Source organism: Coturnix japonica, chromosome 9, assembly GCF_054131305.1.
Source record: "Coturnix japonica strain WE chromosome 9, WE-NBRP24, whole genome shotgun sequence".
NCBI classification, from domain to species: domain Eukaryota; kingdom Metazoa; phylum Chordata; class Aves; order Galliformes; family Phasianidae; genus Coturnix; species Coturnix japonica.
The window spans coordinates 30848652-30872594 of record NC_140671.1 but is presented as its reverse complement, the minus strand read 5'-3'; the positions used below and the strand labels follow the sequence as shown (position 1 = coordinate 30872594).

General features: G+C 48.1%; 1 protein-coding gene across 1 annotated transcript in view; it reads right to left on the bottom strand.

The window, feature by feature from the left end:
* Window positions 1-996: 996 nt before the first annotated feature.
* The window catches only part of AJAP1 (adherens junctions associated protein 1), a 78325-nt gene continuing 55378 nt past the window's right edge, over window positions 997-23943 (bottom strand). The window contains exon 3 of the mRNA XM_085509197.1: window positions 997-2661. Within this exon, the coding sequence (XP_085365323.1) occupies window positions 2564-2661 (98 nt within the window). The 3' untranslated portion in view covers window positions 997-2563. The remainder of the gene's footprint in view (window positions 2662-23943) is intronic.

The window sequence follows — 23943 nt, the reverse complement described above, 5'->3', positions numbered from 1 at the left end:
GACAGTTTCCTTTGACCAGGGCGATGGAGTCAGCAGTTTCACTCTGCTAAGCACATGGTTTTTATGATGTTCCCTTGCAGTGCTGAGCAAAACACCCCGGTAGAAGAAGATGTATAATGCTATCTGTGGAACAGCCTATTTTCTAAATGGAAACTTGCTATTTAAAAAGAAAGCACTTTAACACTTTGGAAAATATGAAGGTCCCCAAAGCTGAATTTTTGAGTGCTCATTTTGCAGCCTGCAAAAAACCCGAGTTCATTATGGAACAGCAGCAAGCGCCGGGTGGCACCGCTCCAAGACGCACTTACAGCATGCATAACTTTGAGCAGATCTACAGTCCCAGTGCAGTCAGAGGCATTATTCACACCCTAAAAGTTAAGCATTTGCTTAACTGAGTTTTTAAAACGAATTTACTTTTTCACTGGGCCTGGCACTGGCTTTGCTTCCAGGCTCATTCCTGCCCTGAGAAGCCGGGTCCTGCTGCAGGCAGGGCTTCAGTGCCACCAGATGGCAAGGCTCCTACCCAGGCTTCAGCCTGGCTTTGTGGCAGGGCTCCTCGTGCATGGTGTTGCTGGGTCCCCATAGTCCCAGCACTGCCACACTCTGCTGTATTCGTCCCTCCTGAACCATCTCCATGTCCCTGCACCTTGCCCACAGCACTGCCAACATCCTCAGTGTCCTTGTCACAGTGCTGGGAGGAGAATTCACAGCCAGCTCTTCCCCTCTGCTGAAATACCAGCATGAAGCTGACACACAGTAGAAGAAGCCTCAGTCTGATTTCATCTACTGCACCGGGCTTGGCTCACCTGGCATTGGGTTACCTTGGAAGGGGTAAGAGCAGAGGAATGCATGACTTGGACACTTGGTCCAAAGGCATCCTGGCTTTCTGTGCTGGATCTCAGTAAATTTGGGCTGAGCTTCACCAAACCGATTGGTCTGATCAGATTTATGGAGCGATTCCTGGATGAGGTGAATAATGAAAATGGCTCATGAATATTTCATTTTTACAAATCACATAATTCATATATATTCACAAATATTTGCTTCGCCTTATAAACCGGGTGAATAATTTATGGAAATACGCAGCAAATATTTTAAAGAAAACACGAAATTCATTGACTACATTAATCAACAAATATTATTCAACTTATATTGGGTTAGCTTGCTCACAGATAAATTCTCAGTTTATGAAAGGAGCTGGAGGAGCAGGTGATATTTCCTGTATTAAAACACAGACAGAGGAGATAAAGCCCATGTCTGCAGATGACAGTTATTTGCACATTTCCTTCTCTATAATGGAGATGGATTTGTGGCACAGGAGCTGCTGCCCCGCGGTTGTCTTTTGGGGAGAGAAAACTCCTGAAACAACCACGATTTTGGATGGACACCCCATAAAAAACCTTGGTTTTGAACTTTTCATCCTGCAATAAAGTTGCCTTTGGGACGTTTCCCTTTGGAAGAGCCTCCAGGCTCTGCGTCAAACACCTCTCCAACACCAACAAGACAAACCCTGCTGCTTTGTCGCCGCCGCAGCTGCTTTGTGCCGAGGAACACCACGCTTTTATCTGCGTGACAACACAGAGCGTTCTCCTGTCATCGCTCAAAGTCATGTTTTGCAGCAAGCAGTGTTTATCCAGCGGTAATGGGAGACAGAAGAGGCTGCTCTGCATACAGAGCAATCTGTAAACACAGCGGCGTTTTGGATTGAGCAGCGCCAACGCGACGGAGGTGCATGGTTGGAGCACAGGGCAGCCCAGAGGCTGTGTCCCTCTGTCACCTCTCTGCCTGCTGACACCGAGACAGAGACCTGGTGGGAAAGTCCTCCTGCCCATGGCTGATAACAGGCTGCCAAAGCCAGGGGCTGAAAACACAACGCTTTCTGAGCTGGCTTTGCTGCTCTGGGCACAATGGAGACAAATGAAGCGGAGTGTCGCCAGACTTACATTAACAGATGGGCTGCATGGAGAGAGATGGGCTGTGGTGGATGAAATGATAGCTTATTGATAGCACTTCTACCGGAGAAATGCTGTGATCTGGAGAAAAGACAAGTGTCTTTTTTTCCCCCCCTCCTTGTGTATTTCCTTAACTTTTCATTGCATTTAGATTACAGCCCTCAGACACAGCCACAGGAGCAGTTACTGCAACAATTCACTGTCATGCAAAGTTCAGTTTTGTTTGTTGGTTGAAATCAGCTGCTTAAACAGAGATAAGGGCTGTGCCAACCCATCTGTGTCCAGGAGATGATGTGATTAACCCTGCCCATGCTCAGCAGAGACAGCAGAATAGCCCTGGTGCAGGTGTGCTTTGCTGCATGGTCCCTCCAGATACAGGGACAGGTGAGGAATGCAGGGATACACTGCCCACATGGGGGTTTTGGCTGCTCCAAACTCATTCTCCATCTTTGCCCATGGGGTGGTGGGCACTATGAGAGCTGCATCCCAACCCCAGTGGCTGGACACAGCCCCATGCTCCCCAGCTCCTGAGCCTTAGTGGTTTGGGTTTGCCACTTCCAGCCGCAGTTCCTTGCTTGTTGTGGACGTTTCGTGCCTCTGCTGGATCCTTCTCACCAACCTGTTGTCATTCTGATGCACGGACACAGCTGGGAGCACTTCACGTCGGCACGTTGCGCTTGTGTGGAGACGCCAGCAGATGAGACAGCATCTGTCAGACAGAAGATGGGGAATTTAGCTTTAAAAGAGCAGTGTCAGTTCACATTTTTGCAATCCAAATATTTAAGAACAGAGCTAACGCTTGCAACTAAACACACATCCTTCAGAGACATCCCCAGCCTGACTGAAGGAGGAACTGGGTGCAAATACCACTTGGGGATGGGTCTCCATGGAGGGGTCCAAAGCCGGCTGTGGCTCCTTTTGCTTCTGTCTGTTGAACAGCTGAAAGTGAGCAAACCCAGGCCCCATTTCAGTATTCCTGTTGCTTGCAGCATGTCTACGAGCTATTCATCTGTAACATTTGTAGGCCTATTAAGACGGAAATACAATTTCATAGCCACAGATAAGAGATTAGACAGATCAATTTCTCCTCACAAAACGAGCTGTAGAGGAAAAAAAAAATCACTTTCCTGATTGTGTTGTAGGAGATTTTTGTTCTCTTGGTTTATTGAGCCATGGTCCGGCTGCCAGCTTCTCTGTCCATGTTTTCATTACGAGAGCAAGAAATTCACTGCATAAATCACATAGAATTGGCTACTGTCATCAAAAGATCATCCTCCATGTAAGAAATCTAATTCAGGCCCTTCCTGGTGGAATGCACACATTGAGATGCCTGCTTCCTGGTGCAGAAGTGGTAAGTCCGATCCCTGTATGCTATGGAAAGACTCAGAGGACTCACAGTGCCATAGCATCATTAGGGATGGAAAAGATCTCTAAACCCACCAAGTCCAAACGCCAACCCCTCCCCACCACCTCCACCAACTCATGTCACCCAGTGCCACATCAACACATTGAACACTGTGTCAGTGCCATCAATGGGGAGAGCAGAGCCTTAACCACAAAGGGTCCTGCACAGGCCATGCACGTGGCTGCTCTGCCCACAGACCCCACACTCCTGCCCTGTCTCCCTGCTGCCCTGGCTTTGCTGGCAGCTGCTGGAGCGTGGAGAGCTGCCAGCTCTGGGAACCTTCTATCACGCTCTGCATGGCGGAGGGGGGAGAGCCGGAGGGGCTGTTACCATACGCATGACACACTGTGTTAGGTTTGGAGAAGAGAGGCTGTCAAAATATTTAGAGCCGGAGTTAAACTGAAACCGCTACATCCACAGATGGGGGAATTCTACACAATGGCTCTCAGGAAAATCAAATCCATGCAAAAAAAAAAAAAAAAAAAGAATTACTGCTGCACTCGTACGATCACGGGCAGAGCTGTCTCCCTGTGCATGCTATGACTCACGGCTCACAGCGTGTGGTGAGGGGCAGAACTGTGTTGGTTTCCTTGGCTCAGGAGATGTCATGGCAGCGTATGGACGGCTGGAGTACGGGAGCAGGAAGGTGTGGGGAACATCCATGCAGCATTGGGCTGCGGATGTGGGGAAGCATTGCCAAGGGATGCAGTGGGGCTGAGGGCTCAGTGCAGAACCCTGACCTGGAGCCCCTTTCTGAGGCTGGGGATGGAGCAGGGGCATCTCGAGGAGAGTGTCACCCTCGGTCCTCTTTGGAGGATGGGACCGAGACGTCCCCTGGGTGCCTCTGTGCTCCTCAAACCCACTCACGGCAGCTTTGAGTTGGAGAGATCCTGAATTATTTATAACCCGTTATCATCCCTCAGGTATTATTTGTGTAACCATTAGTTTCTGTAAAGTGTATGAAAGAAGCTGTAAAATATCAAGCATTTCCTCACTTCACTTTGGAGCTGCTTATTTCCCTGCTCGACTTAGCAGGCTCCAGCTCTGCTCCGTCCCGCTGCTGGCAGCCAGCGCTGCCGGCCCCAGCCCCAAGCAGAGCATCGCACACAGGAGGGAGCTGGGAGCATTTGTCCTAATGAGATGAGCTCCTGGCTGGGGGAGCAGCGGCTCTCATCAGGATAAATACATTAAAAAAAAGTTATTTGGCAGTATAATGAATTCAGTGCCTTTTAAATGTGACAGTGGCTAAAATACATAGGCCTTCTAAGGGCTGAAATGTCATCTGTAAATATCAGGGTTTTCTTCCCGCACTGTCTTACAATTTATTGCTCTCTCACTGCAGAGGTGCACATGGTAGGGCTGGTTGTGGGTACATCACACTCAGTACCCCACATCCCCATGTTCCTGCACCCCCAGGCCCACCAAAGGGGCAGGGAATGCATTAGGAATCAAGGAATTGGACTTGGAGAGAGACAAACAGAACCGTGCAGCTCAGCTGGCTGCCCAAGGGATGCATGCCTTGTAGGGGGGTTTTGGATGCTAGCATATTTCTTTTCATGTCCAAGTCAGCAAAACAAAACAGAATTACACATCAATGTAAATTTAGGGCCAACCAAAAACAATAAAATAGAAACAAGAACGCAGACTGGAAAATAGCCCTCAAACCCACTTAGTGCAGACATGACAAGAGGCTCTGACAAGGCTTGAGAAATTACTCCCGAAAACAAGCACTTTGGAAACCAAATAAACCATTCCAAGGACAAAAGCACACCCCAGGCAAACCCACACTGTTTCCAGGCATGGAATCAAAGCATACCTCCCATGTTGGGGTGCTGCAAGGATGTACAATGTCACCATGGGCAGGTGTGATGGGCACAGCTGTGGGAGCTGCCCTGTGCTTCAGGCACAGAACCCCTTGTCCAGGGCATTTCTCTTTGGAGACAAAGCAGTTCCCTTGCTGCACACTGTTATTTTCCATGCCTTTATCGTTGTTTGTATAAATCTCCCACTAGGCTTTTCTCCTGCCTCAGGGCACCCAAAAGCTTCCAGCAAAACACAGCTTCTGAGCCACCCTCCTTAATCTTTGTACAAAAACTTCACACGTTTATATTCCCAGGAGTTCAGAGACCCAGCCCTGTGCCAACGTGTTTATCCGCTGCTGCAGATTCCCAGCTACCTCGGAGAAAATGGTCAATAGGGATGTAAATATTTTTCTCAGTGCTCTTTCTAGAATGCTGGGAGAGTATGGGATGCTGCAGGCACCGTGTGGCAGTGCCATTCCCCCCATCATCAAGGGGGTTCCAGCAACACGAACTCTGCCTTCTCTTGAATCATATAAACATAGAATCATTGAGGTTGGAAAAGACCACTGAGATCACCAAGTCCAACCGTCAACCCACACCCACCATGCCCACCAACCACGTCCCCCAGTGTCACATATCCACAGTTCATGAAAACCTTCAGGGATGGTGATGGAAAATCAGATTGTGAGTGTGAAATGAGTTTGATGTGTTAGAGAAAAAGAGGAAATAGATAGAAATCTGCCCAGAGCATCAGTCCTCCTCCTCCTGCAGCAACTCAGAGCATACCTCGGTATGGGATGGACACTGCGTGCCATTGCTGTGGGACAAGTGCTGCTGATGCAGAAATGGCATTTAGAGTGAGGCTGAGGAGCGAGGAGGCCCCAACGGCAGGAGATAAAGATGCTGTGGCAGGGAATATAGATGCGCCTGTCAGTTTTAGAAAGGAGCAGCCTGAAATCAAAGGAAGAGACAGATAATAGCAGAAAGAGAGAGAGGAAGAGAGGAAACAGGCAGAGAAAGTGAGGAGGAACACAGAATATAGAGAAAACTGTAGAAACAACCGTATAAACACTATCAGTCATTACCAACACCAGCGTGTGCGGAGCTAATAAAGCAGAGAAGAGTAATTAATTGCCTTTGACATGCCCCAAACATTGTCTTTTGGTGCAACATTCCCTGCATAGATACTATTTATACAAAGGCAGCTTTGAAACACATCTTCCCACCCCCTCCCTGAGCTTTGGTTGTGAAGTCCATATAGGGTTTGGATAGAGTGGGCTCAGGATGCTGCTGGCCACATGCACTGTGGGAGGAGTGGTCCTTCCAGGGGTGGCAGCTGGTGCATGGTAAAAAATAAAAGGGTTTTGTTGAAAGAAAAAGTGTTTTTCTACCAACTGTAGTAAAAAACTTGATGTTTAATATGCATGACCTGCTCCATACACTGCACTCGAATAAATTGGTGGAACATCTTGCACAGCTAAATCATCAGGGGGTGGATGGAACACAAGGGGCCAGTTGTAAATGCAAAGGAAAAGAAAAATTAAACCAGGCACATAAAACATGAACCAATTTTCTCATCTTGGTTAATAGATTTTAAATGGGAGATCTGATCATGGCTAAGCACCAAGAACATTAAAGATTTGGGTTTTGTGAGGGCCCTACCTGGAACCACAAGGAAAGGCTGAAATGTGATGGATGTTCCCAGGAATGTGATCGAGGGCATAAGCCCTTAATGGCTGTTACATTAAAAATCTGCTGCCAAACATCATGCCTTTTAGAGCTCTCATTTGAAGGTGTGTTGTAGCTTGCTGCTTTCCTAATTACCTCGTATGTTCTGCATAATTTTTGTATTTAATTTCAGGTGGGAAAACACCATAAACTAGCTAATTAATTACTTTTTAACCCCAGCATGTCATTAAAACACGTGGTTTTCTGTGTCTCCCTTCCCTCTGCAGGATGTGATACTCTTAGTTTTCCCGTGATCTCGTATCTCATTGGAGATTTCCAGCTCAGATTTCCTTGGTTCCATCGTGTTCTATATCCAACAGCCTTCACGTGTAAGATGGGGCAAATTGATGGATGTGGGGGGAAAAGGGCACAGGGAACACAGGCAGGTGAACAAAGTGCTCTGGGCATGAAGAGCAGGAAATTCTTTGTTTTTATAAGTCATTCATATTTGCATCAACTTAAAAAGCAAACAAGCAAATGTAAACACTGGGATTTTCAAATTGGAATACACTGATGCAAAAACAAATATTTATTTTCCTCTGCTATAATTCCTGTTGAATGCATGTTCATCAGGAGGAGGTGGAGCAGGAGCATTGGCTGTACTGCCAGAAGGAGACAGTGAGATTCACACCTGGGCTATGGATGAGGAGGGGAGCAGAGGCTGATAGGGACATGATGCAAGATAGTGGGGACCTGGGAGGACTGGAAGCTTCCAGAGCTGAACCCTACAGAGACCAGAATGGGGGAAAACACTGGTAGGAACTGAAGGGCTGGGGAAAGGCGCAGGCTGGGTCCCATGCACATCTCAGAGTTGCAGGTGCTCTGTAACCCTTACCCCTCTTATTTTCCCTTGGAATCACACCTGCACAATCCTGCCCCTTCTGATGAGCCCCAGTTTAGGATGTGGCCACTGGAGGTGCCCAGGTAGCTCAAGAGCCCCAGCATTTGCTCTCCTGTTTCACTGTCTGTACCTTGCTGAGCTGTTGGCACCTCTCACATTCCATCAATCATTTTTTCATACAGTTGGGAGATTATAGCTTCTTACTCGCTACCTCCAGTCCAGCTTGTCATGGGAAAACTCCAGGGAGAGATTCGCACAGATGTATTAAAGCTATCTAACACTTTCTCCATGGCAACTGGGACTGGTGCAAATCCCATAAGCCCTGCCTGGAGGCGGGATGAGAGCTCCTCCTGAATTCTTCCAGGCTCCCAGATAATGGCAGATAGTGGGAAAACGTCTTCATCGTCTCAAGATGCCTCCCATCTGCAGTGCTCAGTAACGTCTGATTAATACTGAAACATTCATCATGTATGAAATACAGTCATCTGAAGCTCTGTGGTAACTTGCATTTCCCATACTTTAGTCTGATCCAATACCACTGAGCAGGGAAGAAGGGATGCAGGTGAAGAGCATGTCAGATCTCATATGAGAACACAGTTATTTTCAAGCTGTTCTTAATTTTACTACTTTTTAGTCTCTGATGCTGTCCTTTGTAGGGTAGGATGTCTCAGGGCAGGGAGAGGGTGGAGCCCTGCTGTGCACCAGGGGGCTAGCAAGGTTCACATGCACCTTGGGGGAGTCCCCATGCCATCATGCCATGAACAGGCCTGGATATAGAGATGGTATCAGCTGGACAAATGGCCTGCTACCTGAGTTGTCTGAACCACTGGAGATAATCTGCTGTTTTACTTTAACACTGCATACCACCACACAGCCAGGCAGCCAAACCCTTTGAAGTCTGCCATGTCCAATCCATTATTAATCACTGTAAATCTGGAATAATCTCTACAAGCATATTCCACTCCCTACAAACATGCTGGTGCCAAATTTCTCTAACACACCCTGTGTCAGGCAGCGATTGCACCTTTGCTTCATACACCATTTCCCAGTAGAAATGTTTAAACAATAATGGCCCCTATTTGGTGCAGTCACTTCTGTTTTAGATGAGTGCAGCCTAATGTGTAGCAGACTCAGAGTTTACAGAATGGTTTATGGCATATTTTCTTTCCAGTGCTTGTTTTTAATAACCCCTGTGAGGCATTACATAGCTCCATTTGGGTTCCTAACTTCGTGCCACTGCAGCAAGCAAGAGAACGTCATTTTTCTTCCTACCAAATCTTTGGGCTCAGCTCTGAAAGTTCTATGGAAGAGGAGCAAAACTGGAAAAGAAAATCTGGTCCCACCTCCCTGCGGATCAGCAGCACCTTTCTGAGTGCTTTGGAAAGAGGGGGGACGTGCATACGGGGAGAGCTCTTCACACCCAAGGACTTCGCAGGCCAACATATGGCAGTTACTAAAAATCAGCAGATTACCTTCTACCAGCCTTGTGAAGCAGACCTCGGGAAGGAAGATAAGCCTTCATGAATCTTTCCCTTATAATGAGGTTTCCGTGATTAACGCAGTCTAAAAGGAACGAGCTGGCTGCCAGACATGGAGAAGGAACGCAGTGCTGACGTGTGTAATGGAGTGTGGGCATGGAGAGGGTTGTGATACTGTCACTCCACCGGGAAAGGATGACACCCATGTGAGAAGGCTGTGGGATTCATAGCAAAACCCCTCCAAGAAGAGCTCCAGCCCTACCTTATCACACTCAGACCCACAGCTGCTCATCCTTTGGCTGGAGGTGAGCAGTGCCCTGGTCATGGGGATGCTCAGCTTGCCTGGGGGTTCCATGGGCAGAGGCAGCCAAGCAGCCCAAAACCCCACAACATGAATAGAGCTTAAATCCCAGAGCACACTCTGACAATACACAAGGCTGACAAACTGACCCCCAGGTTTTACTGCTGTATATACAAGAGAAGAAGGAATTTAACTGCTGCTACTGCATGCCATATATAAGCAACTTCTAGAGACTTAGCTTGCAATCTATGTCAGACAAGCTCCTAATTTGTGCAAACACCTGGCGGTGTTTATTTTGGGCAGCACTCTCAGATGGTGCTGGTACCTCTAGAGATCTGGGAAGCACCGTGGTTTGGTATAAAGCCAATTATTCACCAACGTGTGAAGCTTTTCCTGCAGGAGTTTGCAGCCCTGGATCTGCATGTGTGCCAGCACTGGGAGCTCTGCTTTGCACATTCACAGCCATCGACACCACAGAGCTGTAGGCAGTGCCAGGGCTCCCCAAGGCTTCTCCTTGCTTGGATGGTGCATAGCACAAGCAAACAGGAGACAGAGCCCTGAAGGCCATCCGTGCAAAGCAGAGCTTGTTTCCTCTCTCACTGACAAATGGGCTCCAAAAGGAATTTGGTTTGGGAAAAAACATCCACAAACCCATGGCTGGGGCACCAAATGAACAAGTAGAGGGAGGCTGTGCTGAGCCCAGGAATCTGGTTTTCCCTTGACTTCTTCAGCTGGTGACTCAGTGCCAACTCAAACTCTCAAAGGGAAACATCCGTCCTGCTGCTGCCAAGGACACTGGGCAGAAAATGCATTTTCTCCCTTGATGCTGTACATTAATCCTGCTTGTTTTCCCTGGTTGCCCCAGTTAGAAGCTGATTAAAAAGGAAAATAAGGAAAGCTTGAGGCGAAGAACATATAGCAGATCTCTGGGCCAGACAGCAGCTCTTGTGGCACCTTGTAACCTGAGCTCAACCATAATACATCCATGGTTCCATCCTTCTCCCAGGAACTCCACTCATTCCATGTGCACCATGCACAAGTTTGGTATTCCCCATCCTTCCACCACTCTGCAACACTGGGGCCAAAAACATGGGTCTAATGACTGAACATCAGAATATTAATGCTCACCATTTGGGGAGTATTTGGATGTGCCACTTTCAATGAAGAATGGAATTAATTTCAGTTCTTGTAAGACACATCCGAGGCAGTTCCCATTACTTTTCAGGAGCTGTCTGCCGACAGGTTGGAACCCTCACTTACAGAAAGAAAAATGCTCCTCGCATACCTACTCCCGCTGAATTTATTTCTAGCTGGAGTTCATCATTTCTACTTACTTCCCTATATTTAGATTCTCTCTCAAAATATGTTTTGAGCAATGTCTTCAGTAAATAAACTGCCAGGGGCAATCCCATCAGTTCATTAAAGGCGTGTGCATGGCCCATGGGATCAGATTTTCTAATGGTTCAGATCAGGCTTCACTTTAGCGCCTGCACTGAAGTGATGGCTAATTGCATCTCCTGGGGCTTTCACCACTTCCAGTCCTCACTACCTGATTGCAGCAGCTCATTAGCGTGCTTTTACAGATACACACCTGTCACCTCCAGGCAGGGACAAGGAGCCACATCCCACCCTGCCAATGGACCTGGCCATGGCTCCATCACTACCCCTATCCCTGTGCCCAGCTCCTTGTAAGCAATGCAGGTGTTGGCACAGAGAGTGGAAGCAGCCCATCCCTGTGCAGCCAGATGTGCAGCAGCCCTGAGGACACTCTGTGTAATTAAAGCTGACAAAAAAAGCCCAACACAACACAGCTAATGGAAATTGAGACACAGCAGTGACCGCTGATATATAGGCTCTTTTTGTGTCAATTGAGCCATAACCAGCAGTGCTCGCTGCCCATTGCTTTCATGCAAAGTACAGAAGTCACCTTCCTCCTTGCATACGGTGCTCTGCATCTGCCTCTGCTGTCACCACAGTGCCAATTTGCTGAGCTGCCCAAGCAGCACACCCTTAGGAGGTACAGAGAGGTGTTCTGCTGGGCTCAGCATCCTCAGCCACACCTCAGGGCTCAGCCTTCCCACTGAGCACCGCCGAGCAGCTGCAATGCTTCACGTTGGGCTGCAGAGCCCTTTACGGATGGACGGATGGACGGATGGATGTGCAGCCCCTCTGCCCACCTGCTGGTGGACACAGTGCTGCTTTTCAAGGGCACACAGTGGTTCTTTTGTGGCGCTCCTTAAATTGATGCGCGACGCAGGCTTGGCCGCAGTAACAAGCTTTTCCCAAAATATCTCCCCTCTATCGGAGATGCTCTATTTTTAGAGCTGCAAAGCATCACATTGACAAGTGCCAGGGTCAAAGCTTACCTTTAAACTTCCTGAAATTCATTTGGCCTTGTAAAAGCATCCGTTGGTTTCAGCCGGCCATTAGCCATAACGATGTGTGATAACTCCAGCCCAGCACCCAGTCCCACATCACTGGGCACACACAGTGGCACATGGGTACGGCCATGCTGCTTTCACACGGACAAAACCCAGCGTCCTCTCTCACCCTGAGCAGTTGACACACGTCTATGAAAGTGATCTATAATTTAAGTGCTCTCGCAATGAGATTTCCAGGTGGGGAAATCACTGTTCTGTGACTTTTGTGTTGGAGATGGATGTGCTCAGGCAGTGCAATAACTCCCTGGGTGTCCAAGTCCTTTTCCCCTGCTACAACAGAAGCAGAAGAATGGGGCAGGTTAATTGAATTATCCCGGATCTGAAGGCTGCTCAGTGGTGAAAATACAGCCGGACTCCAGCCTGAGCTGCAGGGCTACAGTGTCTGCACTGCAGAGAAGTGAGCATGGTGTGCAAATCTGAAAACCTAGCAGCCCCATTGCTGGGAATAAAGAACATCATTGGCATGTTAAAACATCCAGGCTTACAGTGACTATGTTCTGCTTTTCCTTTTAGCTTTCCAGAATGAATAATATGGTGAAACTCTCAACTGGTGACAGATATTTAAAGATGGGATAGGGCTGTTTCCTCCTCCTACCCCAAACAAAGATGCTTCTAACAGAGAAGCCAAGTTTGCCCAATGCTGCTCATCATATTTGTGCTGATAACGATCAATAAAATAATGGTAATACATTAAGTGACTGATGTGGAATTCTGTTCCCCGTTAATGATCAGTGAGACATCAGAAGCCGTGCCTATCTGTTCCTATTTATGCTAATGGGATGAATGTGTCTATAATAATGCTCCTAATGATTTGTCCATTGCTCACATTACAGTGTGACAGCTTTCCTGTTTGCTGAAATTAAAACATCATCTCTGCAGGCTTACATTAACCAGATCCTGCATCTCTTCCTTCAGGAAGGAGGAGCTGAGCTCATGGGGGCACAATCAGTAAGTAAACAGAGGCTAAACAGATGTTTGGTTAAGTTAAATTATCATGATGGAAAGATAATAATAAATGGAAATACTCACTGATGTTGGAGGCTCACAATAAAACTCCACCAAGGAGTGATCTCCAGAGAGAGACCCTTCCTTAGTGGCAGTCAGCCCTTAAATGGGTCTAGGAGAGCTGCAGCCAGGTACCTTCACCCATGCTCCTGCAGCTGACTCAGTGCTTGCCTCAGGAGATCCATCAGAGGTTCAGGCCGTGATCAATAGTTCCCATACAATGGGTAAGATATTGCCACCGAACTGGTCCAGCAACTTGGGATCAAGTAGTATTCCATTCAAATGACCTAGAATGAGTGTAATTGCAAACAAAAACAGAAGGTAGAACAGCTCCCAGCTGCCATCCATCACCCTGCCCCTTGCAAGCCCCTGCACCAGGACGCCACGTGCTTTGATTTCCACGTCCACTAACTCTTATGGAAGTAATGTACTTGTAAGCAACGTACATAATCTACTTAGCATAAGTAATGCACTTCCCCTCATTTGCATGGGCAAGTGTTTATTAGTTTTTACTTTTATTATCTCTAATGCAAAAATATTCCGAGCAGCTCGAGACAAATTGCTTGCAGGATTCCATTAGCCGGGCAGGGCTGAGTGCTGGGTGCTCAGTTACAGCTCTGCTCTGAGTTCTGGCATGTGTCACAGTGATAAAACACTTCTGAGAGTTGTGCTACAGACACGGGGTTCAGTGTCATCGCCACCCAAATGACTGCATAGTGCTGGTGCTACAACAGGACCTGGCCTGGCTGTGGCCTCCGACATCTAAGAAATAGAGAAGTGAGGTGCTGAGAGCACACAGTAGAGCTCAAGGTGCTGGGGAATGCATATTATATAGAAAGCATTTGAAACAGTTCAGCAGTGCCTCCATTCTGCAATAACCCAGCTGGGCACTCCTCACAGCTCCCCTTGGCACACAGCAGTCCCCCAAGGATGTCACCAAACAACAGGAACAAGGCCCTGGCAGTGACCCTCGTGTCATCATCTTGTCAGCGCCCTTGAAACACCGTAATGCTGCAGCACTGATGCCAGTGAAACCTGAGCTGGCGATTCTCTAAAGTACGGGGTAGGCTAGAAAGCAAACGTATTTGCTTTTGCTCTATTATGAAATACCAGTAGCTGCAGCGTTCACTGGGAGAAGTGTAATTACTGCACAAGTTCTCACAGGCCCTAATTAGTGCATCGTTTAAGCATATACTTAAGAACTTGTCTGCTCGGTGGCAGTTGGGTGCATTCTGAGCACAGCTCGGCACGGGCTGATGTACAGCTACATAACCAAACATGCAGAGATGTGGCCACCATCCACCCTCCATTGGGCACAGCCACCCAAAGGCCAGATCCCATAACCATAAGGACTGCAGCATAGATGGGATCTAAGCAAAGGAGCAGCCATGGGGATGGGGCATGCAAACAGCCCCAGCTCCCCAGGGCATACTGGGGGTCCTGCAGCCCCACAGCACCCATTGTAGGGACTCAGCAGAGCGGAGCCAGAGCCCCGTGTAAGCTCCTCTATTTACATAAGCTTTAGTTGTCTTATTTCTCGCACTGAGATACTCAGATGATGTACTCTTGTGTCAATGCTTAAGTAGCTGAAATTTAATTCCTGACTTAATATTTCCCTGGGTGCTTATTTATAATGAACCAAAGAAAAAATATCGTCTTCCCCAGTGGAAGCGGAGCAGGCAGCTAATTGCAGGTACTCTTTGAAGCACAGAATGAGAGTTCAGGAGGGCACGAAATCCAACCCAGGGAACACCAAGCTCTGTGCTCACTGTGGGACGGGGCAGTGCCAGGTGTGGGGTCACCAAGGTGGCAATTGCAGTGCTCAGAATGTCAGTAGATTCTGCTCATCCCCATCAGCACAATGCAGATGTGAACTCTCCCAGAGTGAGAAGGCAAAGCAAGGTCTCCCCAGGAGCACAGCAGTGCTGAAATCATCACTTCTGCACATGGAGCTGGGGACCCGGGGCTGCTTTGGGGTGGAAAACATTTCTGCATCTCCCAGTTGGGGGCTATGAGCCGTGCTATGATTCAGGGATGGGGCAGTGCTGGTGCAGCTGTGCTCAGCCGTGCAGCTCTTCTCCTGCCTGGCAAAGAGCCCCTGGATGCATCAGTGTGTGAGCAGCTCCTGGAGCCACGACGCACACTTCTGGGTGAAAACAGCTCTGAAATCAGCAGATAGAAAATTAAAAACTCCCCAGAGAGTTTGCCTGAATCTTTTGCTCTGCGCTCAGGAAGAACAGCAGCTGCTTGCACTCAGGAGACCCAGCTCTTGTTCTCCAGAATAAATACAGCATTTCCCTTTTCTACTCTGTGTGAGTCTTGTCTTTCTCTTTCCCCTTTGGTTCCTCCACTCTGCCCCAATACAAGGACCACAGAACCTGAGTGCCACTTCCATACCATAAGAATGGAGCCAGGATCCTCCCATTCCCAACCCTCATGTAGCCAAAGATTTACCACCTTACTACTATCATGGTGCTTTCCATCCCATTATAGCAGTGCAGCATATATAGAACTATTTGGAAAATGTCTGATCATCCGCACTGATTGCAGCAGGTTTGAATTGTGGAATGATAAGCAACAAGTTCACCTCGATCCCTCAGGCTAAAAAGTTATAATTAGCACATGCATAAAGCTAGCTTTTAATTAAATAAGCTTCAGAATGGAGGAGGTTTTATGAAGTCCCTCCCTCGCTTACACAAGGCAGAGTGTGTGGAGGGCCTCCGTGGGGGACACTGCAATTCTCAAGCAGTGGGAGCATTAAACAGAGTTTGAAAGAGAAGAAAGAAATAGCAAATGAAGCAGCACAGCTCGCCCTGTTTGGGCAGCCACAGTGAGTGGATGGTTTTGAGCATGAGCAGCCAGGAGTGAGCTGGAAAGGTGGCTTGTGCTGGTGTTCAGCAGCATTTCTGGCCCTGTGCTCCATGAGAACCAACCAAGAGGCTCTCAGCACATCTCCAAAGAACCCAGCAATATGGCCCCTGCCTTTTGCCTGCCTTGGAGCAGTCTGAGTTTGCTCATGCAAAGCTTATGTTGTGGTACCGAGTGTGGAAATGTCACATCTCACAGATGGCTCTCCCTTGGGGCTTCGAGAAGGCTGTGGGAGAGAGGACATATGGCACAGTGCTCACATGGGCACTGGTGGGGATGGGAAAGGGGAGCAACCAACTGAGCCCCGTGGCTCTGCCCATAGCACCTGAACCCAGCAGGTAGGGAAGGTGTTTAATGCTGGGTGTTGGAACAACCGATGAACAATTCCTCCTTGTGAGCTTCTGGAACATGTAATGCAAAGTGCATTCTCAACAGATCATATTCCACTTCAGAGGGAGAAGAGGTCTGGTAGGTCTCACTACTCATTGCTTCCACTCTGTCTCTGGCACGGCTCAGGGAAGCATCAGCCCCACTGTGAGCTGCCTCTGAGGGCTACAGAATCAGGAGAGGTTCACAAGTGAGAGGTGATACTGTGCCTCAGTTGGTCAGGAGGAGTCAGGGAAGGCAGCACCACCAGTAGCTTGCAGAGCCAGGAAAGCAAATGCTACTATTTCTCCTTAATATCCCAAATTACCCGCAAACGCCATCGCAGTAATATTCCATAAATACCTCTGTTCTCACAGCCTCCCTCCCAGCAGCACTGCCCACCAGAAGCCCACTCCCCTCTCCAGAGAGCTCACGCCATCCACCAGTGCTGACATTCAGCTGCAAGAAATGGCACAGCTAAAAAGCTGCTGTGATGTGACAGCACCTGGGGGGTTACAGCCACCCAGTAATCATTGTGTTACTCGAAGAAAAAGGGGAAAAAAATGATATAAAAATCCTGGCAGCCTATTTCCATGGCATTCTCCTTCTCTGAAGGGCAGCAATCAATGCTGAGGATCTGCACAACAATCAGTTCCTGTAAGATTGGGGGGGATCTCTTTGCTTCTGCACTGAATGCTGAGTGAGCCTATAAATCCAGTTAGTCACACTTGCTGGATTACATTAGACCTTGCACTTATGCTTTTATTAACAAGATTGTTTACTATATAAGAAGCTTTATATAACTCTGAATCAGGCGTGATTTGTATAACGGCACAGATGACGCGCATTGCCAGCCATCAGTTTTCCCCGTGCTCATGTTAACCTCCAGCTCCCAGCCTGTGCTTAAAAAATAAATAAAAACCTTACTAAGATAATTAAATAGCTGACTCTAATCCACTTTAGTGGTGCTGGGAGGTTTTAAGTCTAGCAGTCCGCTCTGATAACTCAGTGCTGCAGAGTGCCATGCTGCCCATGAGCAGAGCCACCAAAGCACCCAAAGCATTGGGGTCGGTGTGGGGTGACCCACGTTGGCTGAGCGTGAGCACACTGTGAAGGCTGAACCATGCACTGCCCACGGAGCACACATCACTGGTATCATTAAACATCCACCTTATCACAACTGAGCAATCCCTGTAGTACCACAAACGCTCACTCAGCTTCTGTTTGTTCCTTTTCCAGCCTAGTTTGTCTGATTTTTGTTTAAGTGACTCTGCTCAATGGCATTTATACAGTGTATGGTGTAAGCATCAGTTGGAGATATCAGGTTGGATATTAGGAAATATTTCTTCTCCACAGGAGTGTTTGGGCACTGGCACAGCCTGCACATGGGGTGGTGGAATCACTGTCCATGGAGGTGTTTGAGAGTCATTTATTTTACCTGCTGGTCCCTAATAAAATGAATGTATAGCTTTGTTGCTATTCCACAGCTCAGTGTAACTCATTGTGCCAATGCTGAACAGTGCTGCTATCTACAGCACGGCAGTATTACCCAAGGAACAGCACCATTATTGATGTGATCAGCTGGAAGGATCCCACTTTGGGGCTGATGATGTCCATGGGGGTGGACACAGCCAATGGCAGCAGTGGGAGCAGCCCCTGCCCACCTGTGGGCTTTGTGCTCTGGTCACACACACAGCATCCAAGATAAAGTGGCTTAACCCTTGTTGGGAGTTTGGTGCTATGAGAGAGGCTTGTTGGATAAATAAATATGCCAGAGACACTCTGGGTTATGTATGTTTCATGAGCTCATTATGCTATCAGAAATGGCACCCTTTAAGAGGATCAGATGCATCTATAGCTGATATAATTTTCGTAATGAATAATTTGTTGGGAAAGCAGGTTCTGACCACGTCAGTGAGAAGAGTAGCTGAGGGGGTGGGCACAGAGAGGTGGGAACAGAGAGGTGTGCTGGTGGAACAAGCGCTGCCCAGCAGGTATTGCAGGTACAGCTCCTCCTGAGGCATCCACCATTGGAAATACATAAAACTTCTGAAGGAAATCTATGTGAAAATGAACATTTACTGCAAATTTGGAATCCTTGGGGAAATACGAGAGCTCTTGGTTTCCCTGTGGGCCATCTCTGTGCTGCTGGTTGCAGTCACGCAGGCGGTGACAACAGCAACAACTTTGGGATGCTTTGAAATCCTCCATACGGCTGTTATGGTGCTGGATTTAGACCACGGATTTAGATATTGATTGACTCCGAGGCGGCAAACAAAGACTCCTAATTAGTACATGAAACAAAAAGCTAGCTTTTAATTAAATACAGCTTAGCAAGAAGGACCTGCTGCAGAAAACTCCCTTTGCAAAACAGAAATGTGCACAGAAGAGCTTCTGAGTGGGGCTGGGGCTGAAGCAGAGCAGGGCAGGAACAAAGACCTGCCTTGGGGTGACCCTCAGAGCTTTGTCCCCACTCAGGACTGGGGTTTCCTGGTGTGGAAACCTTTTCTCTCCTTGTGCAGAGCAGAACCCAGCCCTGCTCCGTGCACTGAGCTGCTCTGCCAGCCTCGAGCTGACTGCTGCCATGAGGAACCAAACACGTGGCAAACAGCGGAGAATAACATTAATATCAAAAAGGCATTTATGGTTTTAATCAAGCTTTGGGGGGAAAAGACAGCTTAACACGGCACTTTACACAGTTGATAAAATGTTTGACATTTACTGCTGTCTGTAATGAATCTTGTCTCAATTTTCTCTTTTAAAATGCCACTCCAGATACTCTATCTGTAGGGTTTAAGCAGCACTTATCCAACAAAGCATTGCCATGACTGAGAATATGCAGCGGCAGCGCCTGGTTAGCCCCACAGTGCTCCATGGCCACACGCAGCCCTTCCCCAATGCCAGTCAGTTACCCAGGATCCCAAAATGAGCTGCCAGCCCCAGAAAATGGTGTATTTTTATTCACTGTGCCCTTCCTTGTATGCTTTGTTTGTTAATGAAGTCACTATATGCAGCCTAGCATTGGCCTCCAACATGAGCTGTGTCAAGATGAGTTGGAAAAACGCATCCCCTATTAGAAATGCTGCTTTGTTCCCTTTGCTAACCTCCCTCCATTTGCAGGAATTCAGCATAAGCCTTGTTCTTTGAAGCCTTTCCTGATCCTGGAGATGAACTAAGCAACCACTGCATTAGCATGGGATGTTGGGCATGTAAGGCTTTGGGGTTGGCCATGAGTGAGAATGGAGGGAAACCAAAGGTTTTGTGCTGCTAGAAGAGCTTCATTACAAAAACCCACTCCATTCTGCAGCTGCTGTGTGTCCAAACATGGAGCAGAGCCCAGCATGGCATCTCCCAGTGCTTTATCAGCAAATGGCTTCTGTCTTCTGCAAACACCCCCATGGCACCAGGTTGTGCTTGGCCCAAGGAGAGTCCTGCTCCTGTGCTGGAAGGACGGACACCACGGGGATATCAGCAGTGTGCACACAGGATGCTGCTTCTTGGCTGCGTTGCTTTGTCCCATGCTTCCCTTTGTAGCCATATTTTCATCTTCCTCTCTTTTATTTTATTTTTGTCCGCAGGAAAAAACAAATTACTCCGTGGAAAGTTAGTGCCTGTCTCAGGAGCCCAGTATGGAAAATTAGCTTTTAATGGCTTTGAAATTGAGGTTCTTCGGGTCAATAGGACAAGATTGTGCCAGTAGAATGACAGATCCATAAAGGGGGGGGGGGAAAGCAAATATTTTGTTACTCATCAGAGAGCCACAGCCCAAAGATAGCAAGCAGAGCCTTAAAAAATGCTGCTGTGATCTTCAGGCTACAGTGATGTTTAGTCATAAGCTCCTTTTTGTTGCTCGTATTGATGTTAGCTTTGGGAACAGAGCACGTGGCTCGCTGTCCTGAGATGTGCTTGAGAATTCCTTAAGTGACGTTTGAAAGTCAGCTATGAAATAGAGCTCTCACCCACTTCATGCTGTTGCAATGGCCAGGATTGAGTGAACCCAGTGATGTCCCCATTAGATCCATTGCTCAGAAGGGAGATGTGGGCCCCCCATTGTAGCAGAGAGTGGGGTGCTAGGCATGGTATTGCTGGCATTGCTGCACTGGAAGTGGACGCAGGGTCATTTGGTGCTTGTTCCATTAGCAGCCTTTTAAAATAAAGGGGTTAGAACACAAGCATCCCATCCATACGAGAACAGGTAATTACCAGTGAGTTATTTGAAGGGGAAAAATGAAATGCGATTAAAAACCCAATGTACTTTAAATGGGAAATGTAAACAAGCAAGAGACAATGCCCTCATTACCAGAGAGTTGGAGTTTGATCCTGCATTCGCTAATTAAAAGCAGAGTGGAATCAATTACAGGAAAACAAGGAGACTCTCAATACCTCCACACCCAGACAGAGCAGGGCTGAGAAAAGCTGCTAATTCAGCTGGCGTGGGAACTGCTCCATCTCGAGCAGGACAGAAAACTTGCAGAGAACTTCTGCCAGAGCACTGGAATGATTGGACTCACTGTTAAAAGCAATGAATGGATCATAATTATTCCTAATTTCATATTCAGAGATCATTACCATCCCTAGGACTGGTAGACAGGGAGGTGCTTCAGAGCCTGCAGGCTGCTTGATGTACTCATAGAGTGGAGAAATCTTCCCCAAGTTTTTCATGGGCTGTGCTGGATTTGCATGGGCTGTGATGCAGAGCATCTCCAATCAAAGAGGCCAGGCAGCTTCTCCCTGTGTGCTCCTTCCTGAGCTCTATACACACACCCCTATTGCAGGAACATATCCCAAAGGCACCCAAGGCTTTGTTCCTGTGAAGTAACACACATACTGCCGTGCAGCTGACTGTGAATTTTCTCTTGCAAGTGCCAGAACAATGCAGACTTCCACTTCTCCAGCTTGATGCATGTGGAACTAATGACATTAACACCGCCAGCCTGGTAAGGGTGATAGGAGTTGTCATCTTGGATGAGTTCCCGGGGAAATTTGTGGTTGGAGAGTTTTATAGGCCTTGTACTCAGGGTGACTCCTGCCTCCCCCAGCACAGCAGCCCAGCTCCTGGTTTGCTGCTGCTTGCGTGGGCAGCACGGAGCTCCAATATGGGCTGTGCTCAGGTCTCTGGGAGCAGCCAGGGAGGAGGCTGGACCCACACAATGCCACCACTGTGTCAGCAGCAGGAGAAGCAATCTCATAATTACCTAAGCCAGAAGTGCCTTTATTCCTTCCTAATATACATTCCATATGGCACAGAAACTGAAGGCATATAGACAATGGCTAAGGATATTTTTAAAGGAGATTATTAGATTAAAAGACAGAGAAATTTGCTGTCAGTGCAAAAAATGTACATCTCAAAACAGAAGCAGCTCCCTGTATCTATCGCATTGGGGGCAATGGCTCGGCTGTGTTCAGGTTCACCAGAGGTGCTCTGATCCATCACCCCCCCTAGGACTGATAAATCAGTGTGTGATAACGATTGCAGCATCTCACCCATAACTTCCACAGCCTGGGTTTCACTGTAGCACTCAATCACTGCTCCTCGTTGTGACCTGCAGTGCTGGCCCTGCTGGCTGTGCCCAGAGCATGCAAGCAGTCTGTGCTGGGAGCACTGCCATGCTGAGAAGCTCTCAGCACCATTGGCTGCTCCTTCCCCAGGCTGTTCCCTTCCCGCTGGCAGTGTGGCAATGCATGGCCAATGCCTTCCAGCTGAGATCACCCTGCTGAGTTCTACCAGCTGCTTACGCCTCATTGCTCCTGTAAAGTCATCTCCTCCAGCCCGGCACCCTACAGCCCTGGGCTCTGCTCCTGCACCAGGACAAGCTGTTCCTGTACTGCGGATGGATACGAGCCCCAGGGCAGCAGCAATGCCCCGAGCTGGGGCTGGGAGGTGGCTCTGGGCAAAAGCCACACGACCAGAGCTGGGCCATTTACACACTGCATTAGACCGACTGCACACGCTCCCCTAACGTATGGAAATGTCACTTTGTTTTAACTGTTGCGCCGAACTTCTGTCCTCCAATCAATGTCCAATTTCCTTCCGAGGATAAAGCCGTACATTATTTTTGGCTGACCAATTCAGCTCAGGGCACTGTAATTTCTCCCCATGCACTCAGAGGACAAATGCTTCACCGTGACTGCCTGGGAGCAAAGACAGAACAAGCACATTCCTAATGACTGGCACAGTCCACACGAAATATATTAAATATATTAACTCTGGCACTCGCCGGGTCTCAGGAGATGCTCTGGGAGCCATTCACCACTTTAACTCCACTCCCCAGCACCGCTCTGGGAGGGGATGGTTCATTGCTCTCAGTCTCTGCTTGGACATATCCCTGTTCCTGCTGGAGGTCACCACTGTGTGTCTGCCCCCTGGCAATGGGGTGACCCTGCATCCACCTCACACCAAACTCCAGAGGCAATTCCCAGAGCTTGAGCCCAAAGCGCACTCAGCCTGGGATTTGTCTTCAATATCTAAACCAACCCTGAGCAGCATCTGCCACGTGGGCTGCCGCTGCTGCTGGGAAGATGGGAAAATTGCCCTTTGTTCTACAAGAATAAATCTGAGGGAAAGCCCTTTACAGGCAGGCAGTGTTCTCCGGGGGCTGCCAAGGACTTCGCAGGCATCGCCGTGAATAACAGTTTATCTGTACAGTTTCATTCAAAATGAAGCCTCAGACGTGGCCCGAAATTATGGGGACGCTGCGAAAATGGCATTATAAACTATTGCTTCTCCTCCACCAGCAGCAGCGAAGCGCAGGCCAGACAAAAGCCAGCCGAGACTCCAAATGTAATAAATAAGTCAGTGGAGCTGATAAAAATAAAGGATGAAATATAATTCAGCCACTCAGTGACAGATCCCATCTTAGCTTTGATGTAGGGTCTGTTGAAGCTGTCATTGCTTCAGGAAATTAAAGAATGAGCCCATTAGTGGGGATATTTAAAGATGTTCATGTTAAGATTATGACTTCCCAGACTCAGCTCGGGTGGGGAAAGCAAAGGTGTCCCACAGCCACTCTAAGCATCCCTACAGCCAGGATGGACCAAAGGGGCAATGAAGAACCCACAGCCATCCCAGCACCTCCAGCTCTGCCCAAACCCCAGCTCTCCAATCCGGGAAAGCTCCATTTCTGGATTACCATGGCAATGGGAATAATTGGCCTCAACCTAGAAGGAAAGTGCCATGTGGGTCAATGGGTGACAGCGGGAGCTGGGGTTGGTGCCACGCACGGTGCCCCGCAGCCAACACACAGCGCTGGGCATCGCCTGCTGCTCTCAGCCATTAAAGCAAACAGCACTGCTGGCAGAGAGGAAGCTGAGAGCATCACAGAAGTAAAGCAATAGAAGAAGTGCGAATGGAAGAGGGAAATACAGCTGGAGGGGAGGTCATGGAGAGGGCTGGGTCACTGCGAGCTCAAGGACAAGGGGATGCCAATGGAAACCAGCTGGATGAGGAGACTGAGGTCTCAGGTCCTGGAATGTTGAAAAAAAACTGATGGATAATTGTAATTAGCTTTCCGAATTTTTAATTATAGAAGAGGTATAAATAATCACAAAGCACAACTTTGCTAATGAGAGTCCTTGTGCTAAGAAACACAGGGATGCATTTGTTAGGGAGACTTTGAAAGCTCTGCTGTTAATTAGGTGTCTCACCGCCAGCAGGGTTGCGGGAGAAGGAGAAACATGTATACATTTAAATCAGGCTCATTGTGAGAGGTATCCAACATCAATTATGGGATAGCAGGGTGCTAAAATGAATGCACTT